This window comes from Poecilia formosa, unplaced genomic scaffold, assembly GCF_000485575.1.
Source record: "Poecilia formosa unplaced genomic scaffold, Poecilia_formosa-5.1.2 Scaffold284, whole genome shotgun sequence".
Classification (NCBI taxonomy): domain Eukaryota; kingdom Metazoa; phylum Chordata; class Actinopteri; order Cyprinodontiformes; family Poeciliidae; genus Poecilia; species Poecilia formosa.
This window is the reverse complement of record NW_006800223.1, coordinates 601075-627422: the sequence shown is the minus strand read 5'-3', so window position 1 is coordinate 627422 and position 26348 is coordinate 601075. Positions and strand designations below refer to the sequence as shown.

The window sequence follows — 26348 nt, the reverse complement described above, 5'->3', positions numbered from 1 at the left end:
CAAAACTCTAACAGCTAGCATCTAGTTCTTTTGACTAGCTAGCCGCTAACCATCTAAAGCTAAGAGTCACTCAGACTTCAGCATTCCAACTGAATGGAATGCTGATTAGTTGGTTTGGATGAGGCAATCCAACTAACAGTTGGATTGCCTCATCAGAATGCAAGCAAGTTTTACAATTTTTATGACCTAATTATTTAAGTCTGTGCATAGACAGATCTAAAAATCGTAAGAGACCAACCCTAACTCTGCAGGGGTCCACCGCAGAGTTGGACCCCTGCGGTGGATGCCATAATAATGAGATGTAAATATTTTGTTGTTTATTAAATCCAGTTAATTTCAAAATACATGACAGTCTAGAAAGTATAAACAATATCAAAATGATTGCCAACTTTCTGATATTTCATGAATGTTTAGGTCTAGCAATCGATAAGAATATGTACAGGGTCACAACAAATGAAAGTGTTCTAAAGAGTGCATCTCACTGATACATTACAACGAAGTAGTTATGAGGCATCACGTAAGATTAAGGCTATAGATTAAGGCTAAAGAGTGAAACCGTGCATGCCTACTAAAGCACACCATTGATATTAGTGATTTGATTGAAAAGAATAAAAATACTGAAATCAAAAAAGACTTTAAACATTATAAAATATACATCGATTAAGCACTGTGCTGGCCATAGAGGAGGCCTAAGGCAGAAGAGAGCTGTTGAGAGTCACTGCAGTACTGACTGCTATTGGAGACCCTTCCTTACCCACTGCATCACCATCCACCATGACTCTTTGAAGATACTTGGATGATATGTGAGTTTTGGCAACATTTCATTTCACTTTGGGAATTCAATTTGGCACTGACGATTTAAAGGGCCAGTGATTTTTTTTTGTTTGTTTTAAATTTCAATAATGTTGTTTGCCTTCATCTTTCTCCACACACACTTGAACTTACGTGTTTAGCGCACATTAATAACAAAGCCAGACCAAGATAGAAGTTGTTTTTTTTTAATTGTGGTGAAACAAGACAGTGGAGGCGTCATGCTGTGGGGAAGCTCTCAACTGCTGTTTTTATACAGTAGTTACATTTCATGCACACTGTACCTGCAGGTCAGTGAGATAACAGCTTACTTCCTTTTGTGCAATGGAATAAATATGATGTGAATAACATGAGAGTTGAGAAAATTATTTTGTTCCCTTCATAATAAACCTAACAACAACAAAAAAATCCATAAAATTTATTTATTAGAGGGTGTCCAAATCAAATTCTGATCCGGGCCCCATACGATCTTGGGCTGTCTCTGGCTGGCCCGATGGATTAGCAGCATCAAAGTTTCTTTTATATCACTAAAATCACACGGATTGAGATCCTACGTTTGAACATTGTATAAAACCATCTACTATTTGTCACACACACAATCAAACTTAACATTTTTTCCTATAAGAAGATAATAGAGTTCTAATGGGTAGTTATGGTTTTGATTTGTGTACTTTGGAGAGACTGGGGTAAGGAGACATTTTTCATGTTTAGCTAATACATCAACGCAGATATATTAGCTTTAACCTATATATTTACATATATTTAAGGATGTTATGCATCCCTTCAAATAATTGGAAATAGTGTAAAATATTTAGATATTATAGAATTTATTTTTTTAAAAGTTCTCATGGCTCAACTTACCCCGTGTGTGAGGTAAAACAAGCATAGGTGCAGGGTAAGTTTGGCTGTAGTTGTACACAATTCAACAGATACAACAGATAACGTGCTGTTTAGTAAAAAAAAAAAAAAAAAGAAAGAAAAGAAAACAGAATGCTTTCAAGCATGCTTGGAAAGTGAACATTAAAATTTGGAGCAAAAAAAGGCACTAGAACTGGATTCTTGTTTCAAATCCATGGTTCGATGGTAGCATCTCAGCCAGCAGTTGAAATGCTACCCCAAAGTTAGCATTTGAACTTGATCTGAAATTATCTTTGATTTATGACTTCATATTGTTGCTCGATTGATGTAAAAATCAAAAGTAAAAATATTTGTTTTGGTCTAAACACAATTTTTATGAAACTCATGATAGACTAAATTCACTTTCATGTGGGAAAAACTGTTTTTATCCCGCTTATTACCGTGTTAGCGCCGACGCTACGGCTCCACCCTGGAGTGATTAGAGTAATTTTAACGTCGGTAGGTAAAGAGAAATAAAGGTGTAGTCACTTCCTCATGAGGTTCTTACAGTCATAAACTTCATTAAAAAATGCCTTCCTCATATTTAGTCACATGATCAATGGTTTTTTTGGGGTTTTTTTTTAGTTTCCTAGAAACAACTGATGACTCAACTTACCCTTTGGCTCAATTTACCCCCGTCCCCTCCATTCATTTTGGAGATTTAACATCCAGCAGAATATGTTGAATAAATCTTAGCTGAAGATAAAGTATTTACAGATAATCTGCCCTCTTTGTTTAAATAAAGTAGACAAGATGACAGACTCCAGGCTTCAACACAGCATTTCACAAACATCAGGGTGATATCACAGTGGCTACATTCATTTTTAAATACAGGCTGCTCGTTCTTCCTTCCTCTTTTTTGCAGTTCCTCTGGAAAAACTCTGTAGAAATTTTACAACACGGAGGGGTTGTTCATTGGCTGCATCTCCTCTGTTTCCCGACAGGGAATCTGTCTTTTTCTCCTAAGGCAGAAAAACAAAAAGGGACTTTTTTGTCAGCACGAATCTTTGAGATCTCTGTCTTTTTCCAGCTTACCTTCGATATAGTACAAAGATGATGCCACTCATGGAAACCAAGAGGATCACCACAGATAAAGTGACGCCAATTGTTTTAGCGTCTGCTGCTAACAGGAAACAGAGAGAGAAACAAACATACTCAGCTAAAACACTTGTTCTATCATCTTTACTGTCAGAAATTGTTATAGTGGAAATATAATCATGTTGATTTTTGCAATATAATGGATTCTGAATTATAGATTTATTTATTTTTTTACATTAAATTACATTTATTTAAACCATAATGTTGTTCTGTCCCCTGATGAAGATGTGGAACAAGCCTTAAAATAAACTGCAGCACCATAAAATTGTGCTCAATTTTTCAGAAATCGGCAAATGCATTTGAGTACATTTATTTTCTGTGAAGAAAAGTTTCTTTTTTTGAGTTGATCAAAGTTTGTGGGAACTTCTGTTGCGCAATCTCCAGCCTTTTGTTTCCAATAATAAACAACAATGACCTAATATTAAGTGTTAATTCACACACAGGCCACCCAGCTAGATTAAAGCTCATCCTGCCACCACATATTCTGCCACTCGCTGTTAGGCAGACAAGATGCAGCCACCCACCCTCGACTTCCCGGGCGGGGCGAGTGGCTCTTCGTCTCAAGCCAAGCGAGCAGAGACAAGTTTTGAGGGTGAGGAGAAAGGTTTGAGAAAGCACAGTGAGAGCGAGCAGAAGGTTTGAGTTCAGTAATTACAAGTTTTGAGAAGACAGACATGAAGTCCAGCTTTCAAACTGAAAATGCAAGCACAAGTATAAAAAGTCTTGCACACAAAAGACATGAAGCCCTGCCACTTGGTTCATTAGAATGTAGAAATCCTATTAGATCAGTCAGTCCACACTGATGTAGGCTTCTCCAGTTTGTACTTTGCACAGATGTTTCTGTGCAGTATAGCAGCTACTTCAGTTCCTTCTCCATTGTTAAGTCTCCCTCTAGCCGATTAATGTCTGGTTTGGTTCTAGCCAAATTGAGGAACACGTGTGCACAAATTGTCTTTCTCAATTTGAGCAGCCTTTAAAAAAGAAAATGGTGGTTTGCAAGTACCACTTTCATTCATCCAATGATGTCACGCTACAAGCCAGTCAACAAATGCAGTCTGCTGCCAATCAAATCACCAGCTTGTAACCATGCCTGAGGTGGTTCCAAAACACAGGGAGGATCCACACAGGATCTGCAAATGGAAACAAATCTGGCCTGAACCGATTAAATCCATGCCTTGTCTTCAGTCCAACCCTCTCCAGCCATTGGTAGGATTTTGTCATATTGGCCACTTCAGTTGTCTGTTGGAGGTACGTTCCATGAAGGGGTTTATCCTCCCATGATGGTTCCTTCACCTCTTTCTCTTCCATTTTCTATTGTCCGAGTGCTTCATCCTTTGGAGCCATCGTCCTGATGGTACTCTGGGAGCTTGGATATTTAATCTCTGATGCTCGTGAGACCTCTGCCTCCTTCTGTGTGCTTACAGCTTGTGGATACTGGATCTGGGGTGGAATCCACCATGAATGGTAAGAAGCTTGTGTGCTTGATCAATTTATTACCCTAGCAGGGTATCTGATTAGACACAGGTGTCATCTTCACAGACCTCCTTCTTGTCATTGAGCAGAGTCCTCAGAACTCACCTTACTCATTGCAGGTATTCCAAGGCTTTATTTTCCTCAACATTTACTATTCTCCTTTCTGGGGGTGCAATTCCCTCTCTGTGGATTATCTGACCCTCTTTTTAGTCACCATGTGGCCACATTTCTCCAGCCCAAATGGTATTCTGATGTTCCTACTGGTGGTGTGAACCAGTGAATCAATGTCTCGCTCACTCTTAGCATACAGCTCAACTCAATCCATGTAGAGGAGGTTGGCCTATTTCTGAGTTAGTATCCATAGCCAGTCTTGCTGATTATTTAGCTGAGGGGGTTCAGGCCTATGTACAACACCAGTAGGCGACAGACCTTCTCCTGGGTATTTTCCACATTTGATGGCGATATGGACAAATGACCCAGATTCATTTATTTTAAGGCTGTTTACACATCTTTACCAAAGGAGTCAATAACTGTAGCCAGCATCAAGCCAGATTTTTCCAGAAAGTCAGGATATAGAATTACCTGTGTAGGTTTCTGTGTGGGTGTCTTTCATAGAGCTGTTTTCGATGCTATGGTTACTTGGTGAGTATGTGGAGTTCTGAGTTTCATAGGAAACCACTGTGGTTGTATTTTCAGTTCCTACACACAAAAAGATTATTTTGCCACATTAATTATAAAAAAAATGTCGCATCTGAAAATAAAAGAAACCTCAATGAAACCAATATATTCTTTCATGCAAAGTTGTATTCTAAACCTACACATCTTTGTCAGGACTCAGAATTCATATTTTTAATAAACTTCAAATGTAAGTTGTATGAGATCATGTAAAGCCATTTCTTAGGGTTTGGGACTCTAGTAATCCAGACCTTCTCAGGTGCGAAGGTCTACCAAAATTACTCTAAAAATGGAAACCAAACATCTTAATTACTGTAGATATGCAATTGTGGCACGACAACCTAACTAACCAGAAGTTAAGAACTAATACCTACCTAAATGTACAAAACAGGATAACTACTGAGAATACACTCATACTGAGATGACAAGACTTTAATTTTGTCAGTTTTTTATATTTAAACAGTCAGACGCCTCATTATCTAATAGAGTTTGGAATGAAACATCGACAGTGCTTTAGGGCCACAATACAGGTGTTGGCCCATGTAATGGATAGTGAACCATTTAAATTAAGTTGCCTAAATTATTCAAATTTGTAGACTATTTATTGTAAATTATTTGAAGTGAATTTTCTAAATTAAGGATGTTCCAGATTGTTTAATATTTGTCTGTTTGATTAGCACTGTTGGTGGTTTGTATTTTGTTTTGTTTAATTGTATTTGCACTTTGTAAAGTCTTTTTTTTTTTGTTATGTACCTCATGGGCTGCCGTAGCTAAATGAGGGCAGGCCCTATAAAAGCTGGCAAATCATTGTACCAATGAATAACTTCAACAAACTGTCAAAGATGTGCTTGGCACTATCAACACTTAGTGTTCCCGGTGAAAGCAGGGAGGTACGTTTTATTTTGTTGTTTGTGTTGTAAGTTTCTGTTTATATTCTAATATTTGTATATCTGTTTAGTTTTCTCAGTGATTACGGTGACTGAGGTAATCAAGATGATTGAGATGACTGATGGTCCACATCAAAGAAAAATAAACAAACCTTGAAAATCACCCGTCGAGACCGCGCAAATTAATCCAAGTGCTGAGGAGCTGCTACAGCCCGTATTGGTCAAGAAACGTCAGATCAGGTTTTATAAAGATCGGGGATCGACCAGCAAACTGCAATCGGTGCCCCCTAATTGGCTGACTGTTTTATAGTAGGTGTTTGTGTCTTATAGTTCATGTTTTTATTTATAATAATAAAAATAATACATAATATTTTTATAGCGCTTTTTTTGGTCACTTAAAGATGCTTATGTACCTGTACAGCTCTTTGGTCACTTTGGGTGCTCCACAAAGATTGATTGATTGATTGATTGATTGATTGATTGATTGATTGATTGGACAAAAGCAGCTGTCGATGATAGGATTCCCTGCTTCTTACCTGATGTACTTTGCTCCATATTAGCTGAGCTTGTAGTTTCAGTAGTGGTTCTTCCAGTCGGATGGCTGGTGGAAGTTCCTGCAAAATAGAAAAAGAAGCAACCATCTATTATATTTTTTTTAGCAATACCAACTCTCTTTCTGCTGTCATTTAAGTGTTTCTGTTTGCTTCTTTTAACATCAACAGTAACATTTTTTGCAAAAACAAATCACAATGAGACCCGGAGCATGTTCAGATGATGGTTTTACTCATTCATTAACTTATTACAACCAGTTGTGTAATTTCTAAGAATTTGATGAGTCGGACACAGTGTGGCTTCTCAGTCCCATTTGGGGGTTTCTAGCATGAACGGGATGCTTCAGATCACACCACAGATTTTCTCTTCAAATGCTCCCAGACTGATAGATGTTGGTGGCTTTGCTTCTCATATGTTTTGGAACTTTCAGATCAGGACTGCTGTCATGTCTTGACAGCAGCCCTGTCAAGACCTGTGGTTGGGGACTCAGATTCAGAGACGATACGGGAGAAGCAAAGTGGAAAAACACAGTAAAATGAGCAGACTGGATCAGGAAATCCCTAATGAAAGATAACAGAGGATCTGACGAGGAGTAACTGAACTGAGGTGTATTTATACTGGGGATGATGATTATAGGATGACATGGGTGAATGAATGAGCGAATAGAAAACAGCTATTGAAGACTAAAAAATTGGGGTAAAAGTAACACTAATAACCCAAAACACAGGAGTAAAATAAAATATGAGTTGGAAGCAAAATTTAAAACAGAGAAAACAAAGTCCAGTCGACTATGACAATTTTAAGGCTGTCTCATCAGACTGGCTCTCGTTCTGTGATATTTTTGATGCTACAGGTTTGTCAGTATCGATGCCTGGAGGAAAATGAATCAAAAACACGAAAAATCGGTTCTCTTACCCTAAAGTCATGACTTGACAAGGGGAGTAGTTATGTTTCCACATAGGGCCAGGTTGGTGGGGGTAGCTTTTTCTTCCCCATAACAAATGAAAAAGTCAGTTGAAATTGAATTTTGAATTTACACATTTACTCATCTCTTCTTTATTTTACATTTGTTAGACTTATATTTAAGTCTAACAAACAGAAAAAACAAAAAACTAGAAAGAAATCTGTAAAGGGATATTTTTTTGCTGGCACTGAACACTGGTTATATTTATTGGAGTAAATGTGGATTTAATTGACCCAATTAAAGAACGCGCAAGTTTGTACACAGTTAATGGAAATTCATAGTTATGTTTTCCACTTCCTCAGTTTTAGAAGATGCTAAACTACATCAAAGTCACAGCAATTCAAGCTAATAAGCACAAATGGAACCAGACTTCACCACATTAAAAAGGTTTCATCAGACTAACTGAACCCAATTCAGTCAAAAATCTGTTTCATTTCAATTTAATCAAGAGGAGTTCAGGAAAGCACATCAAAGGTACAGAGAAAGAAAACAAACTTTTAAGGTTAGAGTTTCAAGCTGAAATTACAACATTTAGAAACTTTATTTACTGTAGCCCACATCCTAACATGTTTCAGCCTGTCACCTAAAAACATGTAGTACTGCCCTTCGGGTGAAATAACAAATATGTGTTTATGGACAAACTCGAACCACATATAGATAAAAGTACCACTGCAGAACACGTGCTGGTACGAAAACATAACCTAACATGTTTCATTTTCTTTAGCAGGCCTGTGTCTTGTTTCTGCTGCTTTATCAAAACAAGCAGCAGCAAAAAGTTACAACACTCACCACAATTGAAAAAATATTAAACTTTTGGCTTAATTCAATTAAATTCAATCCAAAAATACTTTTTACCAAAGGGAAATTAAATGTTGTTGTAACTAATGCCATACCTACAAATACTGTTACAGTCTAAAACTTCTTTCATATGTTAATTTCAAGCATGAAATTTAGGCAAATATAAACTTGAGAACTGGAGAAGTAAAGCCTGACTAATCTTAATCCTACACTGTCTGTAAAAAGATTGGTTTACATAACTACTTAAAAAATCTACTTTATGTTTAAAGTTATGAAATAGTAATTGATCAAGTATAAACTACAGGGATACAGGTTTAGATGTTGATATATAAACAAAATGTATTTGTAAAGCAATCCTCCTTGGATTCGCAGCAAAAACCAAAAATAATATTCATGTTCTTTCAAATGTACACATTGATCCTACCTGGCCAGTTTGGTGGCGCAGTTGTGATACTTGAACCATCTGAAACAGAATGAATTAATAGTTCATCCATCAACTGCAGAGCTTATCAGTTAATACAGTAGGGCATAAAAATAATGAAAAAGAAAATCAAGGAGAAGAAAAAGCCAGATAAAACCCAATCACTAAGTTTCACTGTATGCAGATGATACGCAACTATTCCTACAAAACGTCCAAATTTAACACGGTTTTCATATTATTATTGTACAGTGTTTTGACTTGAGTAACTTATCAACTGTTGACTAATGTCATGTTTTATTAAAACTAATCTAACAGGAATCTAACAGATGAATTTGCAAACCTAAACAAAATATGAAAAACACAACCCATTCATATTTTAGATAAAAGTTTAAATGCAACTTCCCAACTTCAGAGCTTCTTTAGCTTGGTTCAAATGCTTTAAGTCTTCTGAATCAACGATTCAAAGCTCCATACTTCCAGACTAAAATGTCCAGATTTTTCCATCAGCATTCTGAACATCTGAGTACAAAACACAAAACCTTGTTTCGTTTAATTTCTTTTTCTATGTTCCTCATCTCATGAAACAACACAAGGTCAAGTTGGCTTCTGATTCAGCAGTGTGCTGAAGAACTCTTCCACTGATGTTTTGGTCATCTCAACATAGATCTTTTTCAAATTCTACAACACACTTTTCCAATTCAGATTCTTTAAAAGACTTTGAGAAAAACAGGAAGTTCAGCAAATTGTTGTTCAACCAGGTCTTGTGTAAGAACCGCAGATCCAGCCTAAGAAACTGCAATAAGAGGAACAGAGGGTTTAACAGCTCTGAAATAACTCTGAGAATACCTTTTCCTGGGTGTATTCAGTTCTCTTTCGAGAAACTTTCTATTTTCTAATAATATCAAACTTGGAAAACCAACGCTAAGCTTCTTCAATCTTTTTGACCCTGTTCCAACACACCTTTTACCCTTTGGTATTAACGTACTGTGTAATTCAAGCTGGTGCAGGCAAAAGAATGATGAACATTCTTCAATGACAGATAACTTGACAGACTAAAAGTGTGAAAGAGCAATACATCAATATCAATATATTAAACTGCCTTGGTAGCTTAATGCATCTACATTTACAATGATTTAGCAAACAGAAATAGTCTGCTTAAGGGAATCCGTAACACTTGTTGCAATGCACTTATATTTAAAATATATTTTAATAAGTCTTTAAATTTTAACTAAAATAAAATAAAGCTGCAATTTTTTTTCTGATGTTTAATATCAGAAAAAAAAAGTTTAATACCTGGAATGTGTGGTGGCAGTGGAGGAGTTGAGTCTGGATGAGCTGGAACAAGAAAAGCGAGTTCATTGATTTCAAGGTCAAAAGGAAGAGTTCAGGAGGTTTGAAGAGGAATTCAGTTAAACATTTATTAGCAGTTAGCATCCTACCTGTAGTCGATAAGTCGTTTAACGTTTTCATTCAGCATGAATTTCGATCATGTGAAGCAAACAGCTAGTCTAAGAGGGTCCTAGACAAAGGCCGGCTAACGGGGTCCAATCCCAGAAACGTCACAGTGGTTTATGCTCCCAGTTTTTTAATGAATCTTTAAAACAGTAAATCAACAACTTGATGCCATCTGCTCTGTTTCTTTAAATAGAACACTTTTTAAACTAATTTGCATAATGAACTAAAGTTAATACACTGTTTGTTAACAAAGATCAATTGGAATGTATGCTTGAAGTCTTTCAGCTAAATACATTCTTGTTTATGTCTAAATATAGTATTATTACATAAAACGTGAATTAAATGTCTTGTCCTTAAAACAAGACAATAAGTGGGTATGTATATATATACTGTTCCTTTTTTTCTTACTATGTTCTATAATATGCATTATTTTCTTTTAAGTGGCTTGAAATAAAGCAGTAACTAATTGCAATGACTTCTTTTGTAAAAAGTCAATTCACAACATTAAGATTTGTTGTGAATTGGTGCTATAGAAATAAAAAATAATTTCAACTGAATTACCATGTTTGCATATTCACAAAGCAATCAGCTATTACTTAAGCAGGAAAAGTAGGTAAAAAGAAAGTGGCGCGCTCCCTATAATGTTCCTGTGTGAAACGTACAGAAAAGAGACATGCCAAGTGTTCCTACAGAGAATAGCTGTTAGACCTGACACTGGACTGTAAAGTTTCTTTACAGTCACTCTTTACGTTTCATACTCGGTGCATGTTTTGCATAGGACGATAATTTATGGCGTACCACCTCCAATCGCCACTGATTATGTAACTCCTGTATAATTCTGTGTAAGTAACTGCCGAAGGCAAATGTGACGACGTTTTAAAGGTTCATAAAGTAGCATTTGGATGAACTAGAAAATGCATCAACTGTTTAAAAATAATAGAACTTCACTGCTCTTGACCCATTTCTTGGACAAGCTGTTATCTTTTGGGAGCGACTCATTTGTATTTATAGTAAATAAGGAGCTGAGTTTGGCAGGTAAGACGTAGCTGCTTAGAATAAGCAGTTACCTATGCATAATTATGCATGGGAAGAATAAGATACTCCTGATAAGGAGTAGCATTCAGTTTTTATGCTCCACTAATCTGGAACAGTTATCCAGAAAACTGCGAAGTGTCAAGACGCTGAGTTCCTTTAAATGTAGGGTGAAAACCCGCCTGCTTAGAGCTGCCTTTGAACCATGATAACTGGAACATTTCTCAATGTATCTGATGTATATTTGCTTGATGATTTTGATGATAGCATTTGACAAAATGTAATGTCTCATACTTGGTTGTTGAAATATGTGTTTATTTCTAGCTCAGACTAGCAGCTGGTCCCGTCATGGTTTACAGGCTGAGTGAGGGTTTTGTGTTCCTTTCATTTCACTTCTTAAAGTTTTTATTGGTTCCATATTGGCTTTTGCTTACCTTACACAACTTCGCTTAACATCATTTGGATTTAATTTCTTGTTGCTTCTTTTCTCAGTCGGTTTGGTTTCTACAACGGCGTTGCAGATGGAACAAAAAGGAGCATGTTTCCACTGAAACCTCTGAAATTTTGAGACTTATCTCAGAAATATTGCAGAAAAACGTAGGTGTTCTTTTTTTCTGATATTGTCAGAAATTTTCTTGGAAAAACATGAACATGTTTGAGTTTCAAAACTCAAAAATTTTCAGCTTTCGAAACTCATAAACGTTCACAATTTTTCTATGAAATTTGTGAGATTAATTTCAAAATTTCAGTTTTCTCTCTCATTTTTTAGACTTTTCAAACTCAGACACTTCCAAGTTTTTTTTTTTTTTCTATCTACAAAGGCACTTAAATCATCCTGTGTGCTTCCCACACAGGATGATTTAGATCCAATTACTACCCATTCCATTGGGCTTCCTATAAATCCTTGTCTTAGACTGTAGTTTCACTTCATTTTGAGGGATGTTAAACATTGTTTTCATATAGTCTTCAGTTCTTATGTGTCAGCAGGAGTAACAACCCAAAAAGCTGCAGGCCAGAATCTCTTCACATCAGTTCCATGTGTAGACATGCATGTGCTGCGTTCCCTGGGGTTCAAACTAGTTTCTCCAGTTTCACCCTTCAAAAATGGTTTCTCATGTTATATGTGCCATCTCACAACAATACTCTGATTTAGTATTCCTGGATAGAAGGGCACCAACCCATAAAACATGTCCTAGTCGAGTTTCTATTCCTGAAACTCTCCAAAACCCAACGCCTCATGTTGGTAACTTGATATAGTTTCATTGTTAAACGTTGGAAGAGAAGGAAAAAGCTCTTACGTATACACTCCAGTGGAAATTTGGTAGTGGTCCACTGCAAAAGATTGCTGCACCTGATGAGATTCGACGTTCCGGCCTTCCTCACGTAACCAGGAATGCACGTGTAGCGATATCTGTAGCTAACATTGAAGCAGTTTCCTGCTTCTGGTTGCAAAGTAAAATTTCTTCTGGGAATTTCTGGACAAGCGCAGTGGCCTGGAAGAGAAATACAGACATGGAAAATAACATCAAGACTAATGTCATGCCATGACTTGATTTTCACATCCTCTTTCTCTAGTAAAATGAAACTCGGTGATCTTTTCAGTTCCGGTTTTGCACCTCAGAATGTAAAAGTCATTCATTCAGGTCTCAAGCCAGTTCTACAGTTATTGAAATCTACCTAAATGCTGTTCATTCATAGATCATTAAGATGTGTGAATACCTCTATGGGAGCCATTTTGATAGTTTGTGGCTCTGGAGCTTACATGAACATCAAGAAGAAAAGATATCAGCGATGATGTTGGAGAAGCAGTAGTAGCAGTTTAACAATCTGGAAAGAGCTGTAAGAGTGAGGAGTGGGCATCCAATAGTGAAAGAAATGACAAAATAACACAAGAGCTGCACCTTAAACCCGGGAAACTTCAGTTAGTTTGTTAAAAATTAGAGTTCAAGACAGCACAGCTAGAAAAAACTAATCAACAAGTATGGAAGACCACAGAACACAAAAATCCTATAAAAAAACAAAAAAATAAACTGCATCTCAAACTGGACAGGTGACAGTTAGCATGCTGAATGCTAAAGTCCGTGACCAGACGGTTGATAAACGTATCACATTTTTGGAGAAATGATTTAGATTTACAGAGCTGTGTCTGAATGAAACATGATGACTTCTTTAACTAGCTGAGACCAGACGCTGAGATGTTCACACCAACTACTAGGTGTGGTGTGTGGATGGGTGAGGATTTAAGCTTATTTGCTAAAGGAATACATTAGACACAGTTAAGATTTTTTTTCCTATTGTCAGATTTAGCAATGTTAAGAGAAATAAAAAAAACAAAAACAAAACAAATACAAAAATCCTCAGAACCTTTAGCACATTAGCAAGCCACATGTTGAAGTCGCAGTAGAACAATTAGTTTTTAAGAAAGCCTGGTCTTCACAAAGCCATGTTTGGTGAAAACCAAGCAGCTAACACAGGAATTATAAGGGCAAGTGATTGAGTTAACCACCAGCATATTTTAGATTTTACCGTGATGCTATCTTATCTGCCTGACAGCTCAAATTAGGCTATTCATCAGAAATGAAAATCTGAAATGAACTTTATACTTAAAGGTTGACCAAAATTCTGGAACAATAGAGATTGATGACTATCGACAGAAAACAGTTACTTTGAAGTTACTGTTGCCGCATGTGCTTCTACAATCACTGTTTTACACAACTGACTTCGTTAGGAAAAGACAGCTGACAATGCTGTGGATTGTGTTTTGTAAACAAGCTTACATTATATAACTTTAGAGCTTAACAGAAAGAAGAAAAAAATAAACATTACATCCTGAAACATAAAACTGAAGAACTTTACAACCATGACCGTAAGGTTATCAGTGGCAGCTTTAGATATTGGTTACATTGGGAAACGCCCAAGGCATCATTAGGGAGCCAATGAGCGCCAGTTGAAACAACAAAACTTTTTACCCTCTCAGTTGGATTTTTTTGCATGTACAGTCAGGAATTGTCTCCAGTTCTGTTGAGGTTTTTCAGAGTTTTGACGTGTTGCTAGGCACCGTCAGTCAATCTGAACCCAGATGGGGTGGAAATAAGGTCACCTTCCATGTCCTGTCTGCCTCGGTGCCACTTAAGGCAAGGTGCAACCGGGACATTTGGAGAAATTACAGCTTGGCAAACTGATTTACATTAACTTATTTATTGTATAATACTTCTAATATCTAAGACAATCTGAACTAGGGTGCACCAATATGACAGTTTGCACCGATATCAATATCTGACTTTGATATTGCTTTTATAGCTGATATTATGTATGTTATATATGTTTCCCTGTACTCTTTTGACACTGTTGCATAAAACATAGTGTTTGTTTCAAGGCTGAAACAAATGTTGTTTATTAATATCGGTCATTACCGATGTTAAAGCAGATTTATCATCCATTAACCTTAATGGTTGGATCATACGTTAAATTGCCTTAAGCACAAGTAAACTGCAAAGAGGAAGTAGCTTATTCCACAGATAAACAGAACACTAATAGAGCAATATGTTTTCTTAATATAAATATACATTGCTAGATTTAGTGATTCATAGATGTTCTGAAAAACCACTTAAAAATGCTGTCTTTTTTTATAAAGTATAATTTCATATAACTTTTTGGATCAAATTCTATTTATATCAGAATATTTTGTTTGCTGCAAAACCTTAAAATTAGTCAAATTACACATTCAAATTTGTTTAATAAACAAATACATTTCTTATTAGCTTAATTTAGTTGTTTTTTCTTTTCAAAAACACTAACTGTTACACGTAAAGAACTTGAGCTGTGCTATTTGTTTTGTAATTTTACACTGACGCTTGAAACCATTGCTCCACCACGTATAGAGAAAGTAAACAACAAAACAATATTTAACCACGCAAAACAAAAAAAACAAAAAAACAAATGTATTTCGAAATAGCCTGGATTTAACTCTAGGCATGAGAGTTGACTTTAACAGACAATACTACTTCAATAGAGGACAGTGTAAATATAGACGGGATCGTTGTGTCCCTACCGACGCTGGAGAGACGCGTCGTTCCGAGAAGACACACCATCAGGACGCAGACAGAAGTGGAGAATCGGTCTGGATCCATCTGCCAGCGCGGTGCGGTTCTACAACATGATCCCCGTGGAAACCCACAGCCGGTAAGACCATCGTCAGGGAGTGATCTGCTGCCACTACCGCGGGGCTCGCTGCTGTCACGCTCACGCTTTCACTTTCACACTCACCGACTTTCAGTTACGCATTGTCAATAAAGTCGCGGCGCACTTCTGGCTTGATTCGATCGACGCCATATTTGTAGTTTTTGTTGTTGCCGGCAAACGATACGTGCAAGTTTAGGGTGTAACTCAATGAATAATCAAAAACTCATTTTATTTTAGTGATTTAATTGCAAAACTGAAACTAGGGTATAACATAGATTCAAGACGCACATGCAGTAAGGATCATTTCAGACATTTTATTTCGGTTAGTTTTACTTTCCTTTTTCTTTTTTATGGTCATGTTTTGGTGTACACGGACGAACGTCACAGTTCCTTTTGACAGAAAAGAAAGTTGAGTGGACGGAAAAAGTGTAATTAAAAGAGATGTACAAGCAGAAGACATGATGACAACAGTCTGTGAGGTAAAAGCCACTGTGGTGTCTCCTGGACATGCACTACAACTATTGCATTTCTTGTGTTGAGAAAAAAGAAAGACTGTACTGTCTTTCTTTCACAGTCAGGTGAAAGTATATATAGCTGATGACGGTCAAAGTCCAAGAAGTGAGGCCACATTTCTCATCCCATGAGAAGTCTCCAGAGTTAGAACGATTATCTTTTTGGTAGGTTATGCCACCTGCTGGTGTTCTCGAGTCAAGTCAGCCACCTTTATTGCAGAATTAAAAAGAAACAGAAACATTTTGCGATAATAATAATAATAATAATAATAATAATAATAATAATAATAATCTTACGTCGACAAATAAAGTTAAAAAAATATATAAATAAATAAACATAAATCTACTAAATCCTCCCATAGCTAGGCGGCGCTAAACATTGTTACGTAACTTCTTTTTTGTCTTGTTGTTCTTCCGCTGCTTCCGTCGCGCAAGCTACAGCGAGGGGAGGAGGTAAAGAAAATGTGCTAAAGCCTTTTATGTCTAATTTAGATATCCGTATGGTTGTATTATAAGAACTTTGAAAACGAATTCTTATAATTATATATTTTTGCCCGTATTTTCTCCAAGAGAACATAGATCAGCAGTGATATTAGCTTTAGCTAAATGTTAGCAAACTGTAACAATCATTCAGTTAGCTTTGCTAACATATCAGGCAATTTAAACTGCTGTTGATTTTGATGTGAGCTAGCTATGCTACCTGCGTGCTAGCTTGGTTCATTAGTTGGTGTTACCGGTGTTTCTAACAAAAACCGAAGCCTCTGAGTCTGAATGAAAGCCCAATCCTGTGTGTGTGTGATTGTGTGTTTGCAGGAAGCGGCAGCACTGACCGGGGCAGCATGTCGCTGTACGATGATCTCGGTGTCGGTGCAAGCGACACCAAGACCGAAGGCTGGTCCAAGAACTTCAAGCTGCTCCAGTCTCAGCTGAAAGTGAAGAAAGCGGCCCTGACCCAGGCTAAGGTAGCTCACCTTGCTGTCAGGAATGGTGCAGAGCAGGGACTAGTGCAACAGCTCCGGTGTTTTGTTAACAACTAGCACAGGGGCATATATTTCCCAGAATGCATGTTTTACAACATGGACCCAACTGCTCAAGCAAACACAAGATCTGTCTAATCAGAGAACTAAACCTGGGATTTTATACAGACTAGAGACTAAATTTTTACTTTAATAGCTGCTGAAGTCTCAACCTATTAGGATCCGTTATGAAAGCACATATTTGAAAACCAGGTGTGGCCTGAACCCTGAACCATGTTGAAAGTGTGGTCGAATGAATTGTCCAAAAGGTTCTGAAAAGAAATCGCTGACTTTCACACAAAAAAAATAAAATACCCTGAATGCCACCAGAGATTGAGTTGGAAGCATAATTCACAAGTTTACATCTAAAGAAACTGAATAAAATAATAACTAAAACTGAAACGATTAATTGGATTAATTGCGATTTATGGATTACAGAAACACTTGTCAGCTAATTTTTATTTTCTTTTTTAAAAAGTAATTAAATTATTTGCTCATTTGCATTTTTTAATTTGTCTCTAATATTGTGTAAAAAGGCTTAAATGGTTAAGAAAAAAATTCAGCAGAATGTCTCAAATTTTTTGTTGGACTAATTGTCAGAATAATCGATTACTGAAGTAATCGTTAGCTGCTGCTCTAATAATAAACGGCAACTCTGAGAACCTTCATCATGAGACTGCTACACATCAACAAGGCGTCTTCAGTCAGAGGCCTACACAGAACCGCTGTAATACAGACTGCTGCAGGAGATCATTCCTGCCCACAGCCATCAGCAGTATTTAACTTCCCTCAGGGATTTAACAACTGGAACTCTGGAGTGTGGAGGGCAGGACAGAGTGAAAATCTGTCCTGCTCGGTTTCAGTTAAATGTGTCGAAGAATCACATAAGTCTGAATAGTGCCAAAAACACTAAAAGAATTAGATGTTTGACAAATGTTATGTTTGTGTTCCAGACTCAGCGGATGAAGCAGACCACCGTTCTGGCTCCTGTTATCGATCTGAAGAGAGGAGGTTCCAGTGACGACCGGCTCAGCACAGACACTCCTCCACACGCCGCCGTTGGACTCAAGGTCCGCCTCGCGCTCCAGCAGATTCCCTAGAATGTTTTTTTTGTTTGTTTGTTTTGTTTTTTTAAACTGGATGTGGTTCCTTCAGGATGCGGTTCCCAGCGGATTCTCCTCCGGGGACGTTCTGATCCCGCTGGCCGACGAGTACGACCCCATGTTCCCCAACGACTACGAGAAGGTGATGAAACGCCACCGGGAAGAGATGCAGCGCAAGAGGGAGCAGGAGCGACAGAAGGAGATCGAAGAGAGGGAAAAGTGAATAACGTTTTTACTTTTTAAAACTTTAAAATGTAATCTGAACGTCTGCAATCCAAATCCTGAAACTTGGTGTGTTTCAGGAGGAGGAAAGAGAGACACGAAGGCGGCGCTCCCAGCGGCTTCTCTCGTTTCCCGGCAACAGAAGAAGACTCGGATGAGGAGGAAGAGTACGAGAAAGAGTGGAGGAAACGAAGTGAGTACTTGTTGCCACGGGGATATGTAGTTTATCGACCAATAAGGAGCAAGAAGCTCCCCTTAAAGGGGCAGTATTATGTAAAATTAACCTTTTTGAGCTTTAAATTATGTTATAATGTTATTCCCTCATCATGCATGTTAGAGAAATTAGTTCATCTCCATGGCAACCAGCTGTGCTCCGCAGCCCCTCCTCAGAGTTGCATTTTCTGGACGTCAGTGTTAGAGAGTAGCCCTTCCCCTTGATTCTGCGTCTCAGATCCTTCAGACTGAGCTCATAATACCAGCTACATATAAACAGAGTTTTATGTTTCAAGCATTTATTTTTGCTTATTGTCATAGTTTTTTTTTTTTTTTTTTATGAAAAGTTGAGTGGAAACATTCGGTAGAGAATAAAATGGCAGCATGGAGAACTGCATTCTTGAGACAATTGTGAAGCAAAGTTAATTTCAGAGTTTAGGGCAGATTAATGTGTTTACTGCATCAGAAAAATGACCAAGATAAACACTTGAACTACATTATGTTGTGTATGGATTTATCTAATTGGTTTAAATTTAAATTAAATTTTTCCTATTAAATACATTTCTTGATGATATTCAATTTCCCACCTATGAAGTGTTTTCTGCCTGATTTTCACATTGAGCCACTAAGTGTCACTGCAGCCTAGACGATGATTAGTGAAGTCATCCTGAATGTGTTTGATGTGGGAACAGGAAGTGACAGGTTGTTTCCATGGTTTCCAGGTATGGGCGGAGCAGCCATTGCCCCTCCTTCGTCGCTGGTGGACAGAGAAGGTAAATGTGGCGACTCATGGCAGCGCCTGGCTGAACTATTCACACCCCTCACTGAGCTGTGGAGAACAGAGGGGAAGGAGATGGAGAACCATGCAGGGTTTAAAAAACAAAACAATGATTAATTATGGCCGTTTATAGATGAATTATTGTTATGAGAAATTGGTTCTGCAAGTTGCCGATTTTTAGGAATTTGTTTTCAAAGTGTTTGGAAACTGTAACATTTTCCAAATGTGCTTCATAAGTGATGGACGGCCTGGTGTTGGTCTGTGACTTTCTGTAACATCCCAACAACCAGTTTGTTATTGTGAGGTTCAGAGTTCCTGTGCTGTCTGGAAAAGCTTCCATCCTCCTTCCAGGTCTGGATTAGTATGGAATCAGAATGTAAGACTATGAAAAACTCTGTACTTTCACTTTCATGGTCGTCTTCTTCTTCTTCTTCCCCTTTTCTCTAAACCTTCCTACTTTTCTTGTCGTCTCACTTTTTTCCTTGTATCCTTCATTCTCTTCCTTACTTACTTGTGTCCTTTCTTGGACACAAGAACATGTGTATTTTTTTCTTTGGCTCTTTTTATTTTTCTTTCTTTCACCCTTTATTTATTTACTTCTTTACTTCTTTTTCTTTTGCTCTTGGCTGATTCTGGAAGACCTTCTATTAGAAAAATGTCAGGAACCCTGTAGAGGCATCATTTTTCAGAGTTTGAACATTTCCCTAATGTAACACAGACAGTTTAATCTATCAAATCAATGCATTAGAATTTAAATGGTAAATTCTTTAAAATGTGAAAAAGGAGACTTTAAACCAGTTAGAATCCAGCAGAGGGCAGTATTGTCCAGTCCTGGTTTCCAGCAGCAGTGGTTCTGTTCTGTCCTGCAGGCCCGGCTCCGTACGCCTACGAAGACGAAGGTCGTCCTGGCAGAGGTGCCAAGGCCGCCATCCCTCCTCCCATGTACGAGGACTCAGAGCGGCCGCGCTCGCCGCCCGGCCCCACCAGCTCCTTCCTGGCCAACATGGGGTCAGTCCTCCAGCCTCTTTCTCTCAGTTCGGTAGCTTCAGAACAAGAAGACCCCGTTTGACGAGTGTTCTCCCCCACAGCGGTACGGTGGCCCATAAGATCATGCAGAAGTACGGCTTCAAAGAGGGCCAGGGCCTCGGCAAGCATGAGCAGGGCCTGAGCACGGCGCTGTCTGTGGAGAAGACCAGCAAGAGGGGGGGGAAGATCATCATCGGGGACGCCGCAGAAAAACGTTCGTCTCCAATTCTCACCGTTAAAATGTTTCCACTGTTAGCTCGGTGTCGTTTTTATCCGTCGGCAGCATGAACGGCTAATTCTGCTTCTCTGTCTCCATCTGCTTCTTGATGTTAAAGTCTTCATCATTGATGCTCTTTCACGTTTTAGCTGCCACAGCGAGTAAGACGGTGTCATTCTGCAGCAGGTGGATTTTTTACAGTGACTCTGTGTGCATGTGTTTTATTTTGTGTGTGTGTGTGTGTGTGTGTGTGTGTGTGTGTGTGTGTGTGTGTGTGTGCTGGTGCGACTGAGCAGCAGGGTCGAGCCAGTCAGGGGCTGCTGATCCTTCCATCGGAGGCTCTGCAGGTTGGCCTCCATCCTATTGTCCTACTCTTGTGTGTGGAACGCTCTGTCTGGTTTTATGTCTAGCTTTTTTAAAAGTGCGTCTGCATGTGTGTTAGTGCTTCCAGTTCCACTGTCATGAACTGATTTTTTGGTTTTAGAATGTTGTTTTGCTAAATTTTGAAGTTAAATGCAGAACAAGATTTGTTTTAGTGCTGCATGTTTCCTAAAAACCTCCATCTAAACCTCATTCTTATTCTTATTTTGCCCTTTATTTTTCATGTATTTTAGTTTGCTAACCACATATTTACACCTCTCACCTGTATAGCATGTTATGTTTTGCCATTCCACTCAGAGTGTCTTTTGTCTTTTTCAAATAGTTTCGTGCCAGATTGTCATGTCTCATGGTGGGTGTGTACTGATTAACTGGCAGGCCGACAACATCCTTAAAAAGACCTAAAATTTATGTATCTAAAATTATAGTCTTAAATGTCGTAAATTCTTTTTTTTTAAGTGAGTGTGCCTGAAATATGTTAATCACAAGTAGGAGGCCTGTCATGACAACAAACTTTGCTAGAAGATAAATTGTCTCTGCGATAAATGATGATGTTGTTTTGAGAACGCAGCTCATGTCCCCTTCTGCTTTACCATGACAAGACCTGCCCACCGGGTGGCTATCAGTAACTCCTGTTGCCGTCTTAGCGATTTTGTTGCTAGGAGGTCAGGAGGATCAATCAGAAACACTGCTATGCCTTCTTACAGGTTTATCACCAGTCTAATGTATACATCCTCCTGCTGATCATTCTGACCGGCTTTTCTCATCTGGCGTCAGGGTTAAGAAACAGGAGCTTCTCACAGTTTCAAACAGGATTTATAAAGCTAAGTCAGAAATAGCCATAGGTGAAGATGAAGCTGTGAGGCCTTCCAGCACATACCGTTCCTACCATTTAAAATCCCTTCATCAGATGCCAGGGTAAAAATCCTGGAGTTCCCCATGGTGGTGTACAGCTTATACAGCTGGGTGAAAGAAAACGGCTACTCTGTTCTGTTCATGGATAATAATAATAATAACAATAATAATAATAATTATGTCAAATGTACACCTTAGGAAATATTTGCAGTTGCCAAAATAAAAAAATTTAAATGTTTGTTTTTTTTTGTTTTTTTTTACCTGAATCAGACTAGTCAGACAAATAGCTTGACTAGTTAACCCTCTAACATCTCAGAACAGAATGGTAAAAAAAAGAATAATATTCTGCTAAATAAGCATTTTAAGCAAAACTACTATTAAATTTAACTTGTCTATTTTATTGTTCATAGTCATGAATCAGAATATTAATAATAGACATATTTCAATTGTAAAAAAAAAAACCTGCTTTATTTTAGAAACAGTGTAAATAATATTTTACCTACTTTAAATGTGGCTAACCTGTATCTACTGATGAAAAGAAGCAATACTTAGAACAAAAGCCTCATTCCTTCATCTTCCATACGTCTAAAAGCAGCTCTGTGAGCTGATTGGACAGCAGACGTCACATGTGGTTATTCCTTTATTTCTAGGTGTTCCACAACAGAGTTTATTTAGCCATAAAACCATTAGCCGCAACAGTAAGGAGCGTTGTGGTCAGCCGGTCAGTATGATTCGTTCATTGATGAGGAAAAAATATCAGATTTTTCAGTTTGATATCAGCTTCCATTTCCCATTTCTATTCATTTTCTCCTGTAGTTGGTATCTGTTAATGTAAAGCAATAAAAAAAAAGGCAAACTCTTAAAAGACGTATAAACCTGAAACTGGACAAATGTTATGAAACCAAGTGAACTTTTGGCGTCTCCTGACAGATCAAATGTTCAGCTCTGTTTAATGTTTTAATCAGACTTTTATCTCTTTCCTGCGTTTCGTTGACACTTTTCCTGGAACATCAACTGCAGCACGGCTGAGTGACCCAGCCAGTCGTTCCTCAGCCGTGCTGTGAGACAATAAAACCTCTCGTTGTTCCAACTGGCGTATCAGAATAGTACACCCAACGTCAGCTCGAATAGTTTCACGACTTGAGTAAACATCTTTATCACGTCTGTAAATGTTGTCTTGTTATGCGTTTCTGGCCAATCAGCGGACCCCTCCAAGAAGTCGGAGGCCAATCCCTTGACGGAGATTCTGAAAAACCCGACCAAAGTGGTTCTGCTCAGGGTACGTTTGTGTTTTTCCTAGTTTTTTTTTGTTTCCCAGAAGATGTACTTTATAAAAAACAAACAAAAGAAAAAAGCAGAAACCTAAAATGTGTTGCGATTTCACAGAACATGGTGGGTCGAGGAGAAGTGGACGAAGACTTGGAGGGGGAGACGAAAGAAGAGTGCGAGAAATACGGCAAAGTGGTGAAATGTGTCATTTTTGAGGTGTGGAGAATAAATCTCAACAGAGTTCATCCAAAGTGATTAAAAATAAATAAATAAAAGACAATAAACAAGGTTGCTCTCCTTCACAGATCGCCGACGTTCCCGATGATGAAGCCGTCAGGATATTCCTAGAATTTGAGCGGGTGGAGTCGGCCATCAAAGGTCAGGGTTTACCCGCCGTTTTCTCCTCGTTTGTTTAACCCAAGGCAAACTTTTTTATTTTATTTTATTTTTTTTACGTAATGGCCTCGCTTTCTTTTCACCGTTGTGTAACCGCTCCGATAACGTGGGCCGAAAGTGTGTCCCACTCTTAATTGGGTCGTCCCAGATCGGAATCAAGGTGAGACTCGACTCCCTGCGGTGTTATGTCATGACTCCCTACGGCACCGGCAGAACCGCGCTTACATCACAGCTCCGAGAAAGCGGGACGCGCTCTCAAAGAACGGGTTACACCGAGAAGATGGGTTGAGATGGGCAGAGAAAAAAAAATCTTCTCATTATCTAGGTTCAGTTTGAGTTCAGTTTGTGTTTTTTATGTAGCATCAATTTCTAACAACTTTCATTTTACAAGACAAGCAATTAATAGTATTCCAGTCCAGAGAGACTAAAGTTTTCAGACATGGTGGTCCGGTGGACTCGGCTAGATTTGGGACCAAAACTGTGACGTTTGTTCCATTTTCAGCTGCTGTGGTTCCTTTCACACCTCACTGTGTCAAATAAATCAAACCCTTCAAAAAAAAAAACCTGTTCCCCTCCTCGCCTGTGGTGGCGCAGCAACAAGAACCACTGAAGGAAACAACAGAAAAACCTCTGAAGAAAACACTGAGCGCAACTTCCTTCTTCAGGAAATCTAAACAAAAATAGAGTGGCGTCAGATTTTAGGGGTTGTAGGATTCCTCTTCTGTTTCTGGTAAAAAACCACAAGACATTTCTCTCATTAGCGCTAATCTCGAGCATTTACCCAGAATACCTTGCGCTGAAGTCCACTTCCTGCTTTTGTAGCGGTCTCCTGTCTGATTGGCGTTCACATTGGAACCACACCAGAGTTCACTAGTCTCAAAAACTGACACCAGCTCTCGAAATTCAAAATCAAATATGAAAAAAAATCTGTAAATAGGAAACTATTGACTAATTTCTTGCTGGAAATAAGTTTCATTAGACTCCAGGAACTGCTGGAAATCAGAAGTATGAACCTGTCTGCAGTGTTTTATTCTTCTCTCTTCTTGAATAGATTAGAAGTGAATGAAACAAGAAAATCTAACAAGCTTCTTGCTTTGTTCATTTTAGAGAATCCTCATATTTCTGTGCTCTGGGTAAACAATTGCAAATCTATCAAATTCTTTAATGACTTCAGCCCCTTTTGCTTTTTTAGTAAATTTATTCAGCTTTTGTCTTAAAGTTAACTTATTCTACTTTTTTAAGGTAAATTTATGCAACTTTATGCAAATTTTTAAGTAAATTTGTGCTGCTATGTTTAGCTGATTTATGAAATTTATGGAGCCATTTTTTAAAGTAAATTTTTTTTCAGCTTTGTTAAAATTAGTTTTAGTCTGCTTTAAGTACATTTCTGCTTCACTGTGTTCTGCTTTTATGCTTCTAAACAAGTCAGGATGTGATAACATTTAGCGTTAAACTCGGCCTGCTGTCTCACAGGAAGTCTTAGTGTGCGTCCGGTTGTCTTCACGCTGCTGTTGCTGTGCAGTGATGATTCTGTACCAGGTGGTTCTGCTGAATGTCTGTCCAAGTAAATGGACGGGACCCGTTTCTGTGTGTGAACTTTCAACTTGTTGAGGGAGTGCCACCCTGTCACTCCTTCTTGCATGACACACGCCGTCACATCCTAGACAACGTGTGTGTGTTGCTAAAAAATAAAATCTTTATTCTGGGAAGAAACAAAGCGGTTCCGTTTTTACCAGATTCTTCGAACGGGTTAAAGTGTGACAAATGGTTTTAAATAGTTCTGCGTTTAAACCTTGTGTGAATCCACAGCCACAGAAACTTCCTGGTATTTTCGTGGGATTTTATGTAAGCCCACACAAAACTAGTGCAGAATTGGAAGTGGCAGGAAAACAACACGTGCTTTTCAATATTTTTTGAGAAATTAAAATCTAAAAAGTGTGGTGTTTCCATTTGTATCATGTTTTGGGGACATTTTTCTTTAGCATAGACAAGAGATCTGGAGAAAAACTACAAACCACCTGAGACAGGATATTCTGCTTCCATTAGGACATCATCCCTAAGCATAAAGCCAGCGCTCCAATGGAATTATTTGGATAAAATTAAGTTGTTATAATGTGTTAGAATGGCCTAGTCAAAGTCTGAAACTAAATCTAGCTGAGAATATGTGGCAGGACTTGAAAACTGAACTCAATCTGAGCTGTTGATGTGCACAGCTGGTAGGAACCTTTAAAAGTGGGGGCGCTCTGATAAACATGTCAAAAATTTGTTAATTTTGTGTGATTGGTAATCGGCCGATCTTTTTCATATTGCTATTTTAAAGACTTAATTTTCCGTACACTTATGTACTACATTGTACTGCAGCATTTCATCAAATCGTAATAGAATACGCTGAGGTTTGTGGTCATGACAGGGGAATAATCCAAGGCCCTGTAGTGACGTAACGTTAAACCAGGGCAGAAGTTTAAAGGCGTGATGATTCTAAAAAATATTGATGACCCCGTTTGACCTTTGACCTCCTCTTCCTCTGCAGCCGTTGTGGATCTAAATGGACGTTATTTCGGGGGTCGAGTTGTCAAGGCCTGCTTCTACAATCTAGACAAGTTTCGTGTTTTGGATCTCGGGGAGCAGGTGTGATGTCTGCCAGCTGACCCCGTGAGGCGACAGCAACCTCCCCACCTGTACATATGTTTTTCTTTTATAAACAGCAATGTATATGTAGTAATAATGATTCTGTCATCTAGTGTTTTCTTGTGATTATTAAATACCTTTATGCCAATACAAAATAAAAGGTGTAAACCAATCTTTTGGGTGAGGATTCCTTTCTCAGTGTTTTCATCCTGTAAGCGCCACGGAGGCCTAGTTTCTGACATAATACTCCTTTCCTGAGTTTTTAGCGTCCCTCTGGGGTCCAGGAGTCCGAACTTAGCCTCGCTAGATTATAGGAAGGGGACTGGGACAGTGAACGCAGCCTCAGCCTCATTCAGAGATTATGTAAGTGAGCCAGAGAAGACGTCCCAGAGGTTGGATGATGAAACAGAAATGTGAAGGAGGACCCATTTAAAGGATTTCATCTTTTCGTTTATATGGCATGGTTCAAAGGTCAAGGAAATATGGGTAAT

The 26348-nt window shown here is 38.3% G+C and overlaps 2 protein-coding genes and 1 long non-coding RNA gene across 10 annotated transcripts; 1 reads left to right on the top strand and 2 right to left on the bottom strand.

The window, feature by feature from the left end:
* Positions 1-302: 302 nt before the first annotated feature.
* il15ra (interleukin 15 receptor subunit alpha) lies at positions 303-15216 on the bottom strand. 6 transcript variants are annotated; one of them, XM_007571643.2, is made up of 8 exons: positions 15114-15216; positions 12361-12555; positions 9869-9910; positions 8579-8617; positions 6377-6454; positions 4861-4977; positions 2743-2830; positions 303-2669 (listed from the first exon to the last, which is right to left on the bottom strand). In XM_007571643.2, exons 1-8 carry the CDS (start codon positions 15190-15192, stop codon positions 2600-2602), a joined length of 708 nt encoding a protein of 235 aa, XP_007571705.1. In that variant the 5' UTR covers positions 15193-15216; the 3' UTR covers positions 303-2599. The 6 variants fall into 6 exon arrangements, with proteins under 6 accessions (XP_007571705.1, XP_007571706.1, XP_007571709.1 ...); XM_007571644.2 differs by having other exon boundaries at positions 2743-2827; XM_007571647.2 differs by lacking the exon at positions 4861-4977 and having other exon boundaries at positions 2743-2827.
* Positions 15179-26029, top strand: rbm17 (RNA binding motif protein 17). 3 transcript variants are annotated; one of them, XM_016681528.1, is made up of 13 exons: positions 15179-15244; positions 16570-16718; positions 17726-17842; positions 17928-18094; positions 18178-18290; positions 19033-19083; positions 19958-20096; positions 20177-20328; positions 20628-20678; positions 22767-22843; positions 22951-23049; positions 23139-23211; positions 25760-26029. In XM_016681528.1, exons 2-13 carry the CDS (start codon positions 16596-16598, stop codon positions 25861-25863), a joined length of 1266 nt encoding a protein of 421 aa, XP_016537014.1. In that variant the 5' UTR covers positions 15179-15244; positions 16570-16595; the 3' UTR covers positions 25864-26029. The 3 variants fall into 3 exon arrangements, with proteins under 3 accessions (XP_016537014.1, XP_007571702.1, XP_016537015.1); XM_007571640.2 differs by lacking the exon at positions 15179-15244 and adding an exon at positions 16128-16209; XM_016681529.1 differs by lacking the exons at positions 15179-15244; positions 20628-20678 and adding an exon at positions 16128-16209.
* Positions 20810-22760, bottom strand: LOC107838599 (uncharacterized). The gene is made up of 2 exons (XR_001664686.1): positions 21953-22760; positions 20810-21699 (listed from the first exon to the last, which is right to left on the bottom strand). It is a non-coding gene; the product is annotated as an uncharacterized LOC107838599 (long non-coding RNA).
* Positions 26030-26348: the final 319 nt, after the last annotated feature.

Bases quoted from the DNA above. Each gene is read 5' to 3' on its own strand.
- il15ra (XM_007571643.2), bottom strand. From the start codon at position 15,192: ATGGATCCAGACCGATTCTCCACTTCTGTCTGCGTCCTGATGGTGTGT. The intron at 4,978-6,376 runs GTAAGAAGCAGG...TTTTGTGTGTAG, and splicing joins TATGGAGCAAAGTACATCAG to GAACTGAAAATACAACCACA. The intron at 2,670-2,742 runs GTAAGCTGGAAA...TTTCTGCCTTAG, and splicing joins ATCTTTGTACTATATCGAAG to GAGAAAAAGACAGATTCCCT.
- rbm17 (XM_016681528.1), top strand. From the start codon at position 16,596: ATGTCGCTGTACGATGATCTCGGTGTCGGTGCAAGCGACACCAAGACC. The intron at 18,095-18,177 runs GTGAATAACGTT...GGTGTGTTTCAG, and splicing joins GAGATCGAAGAGAGGGAAAA to GAGGAGGAAAGAGAGACACG. The intron at 18,291-19,032 runs GTGAGTACTTGT...CATGGTTTCCAG, and splicing joins GAAAGAGTGGAGGAAACGAA to GTATGGGCGGAGCAGCCATT.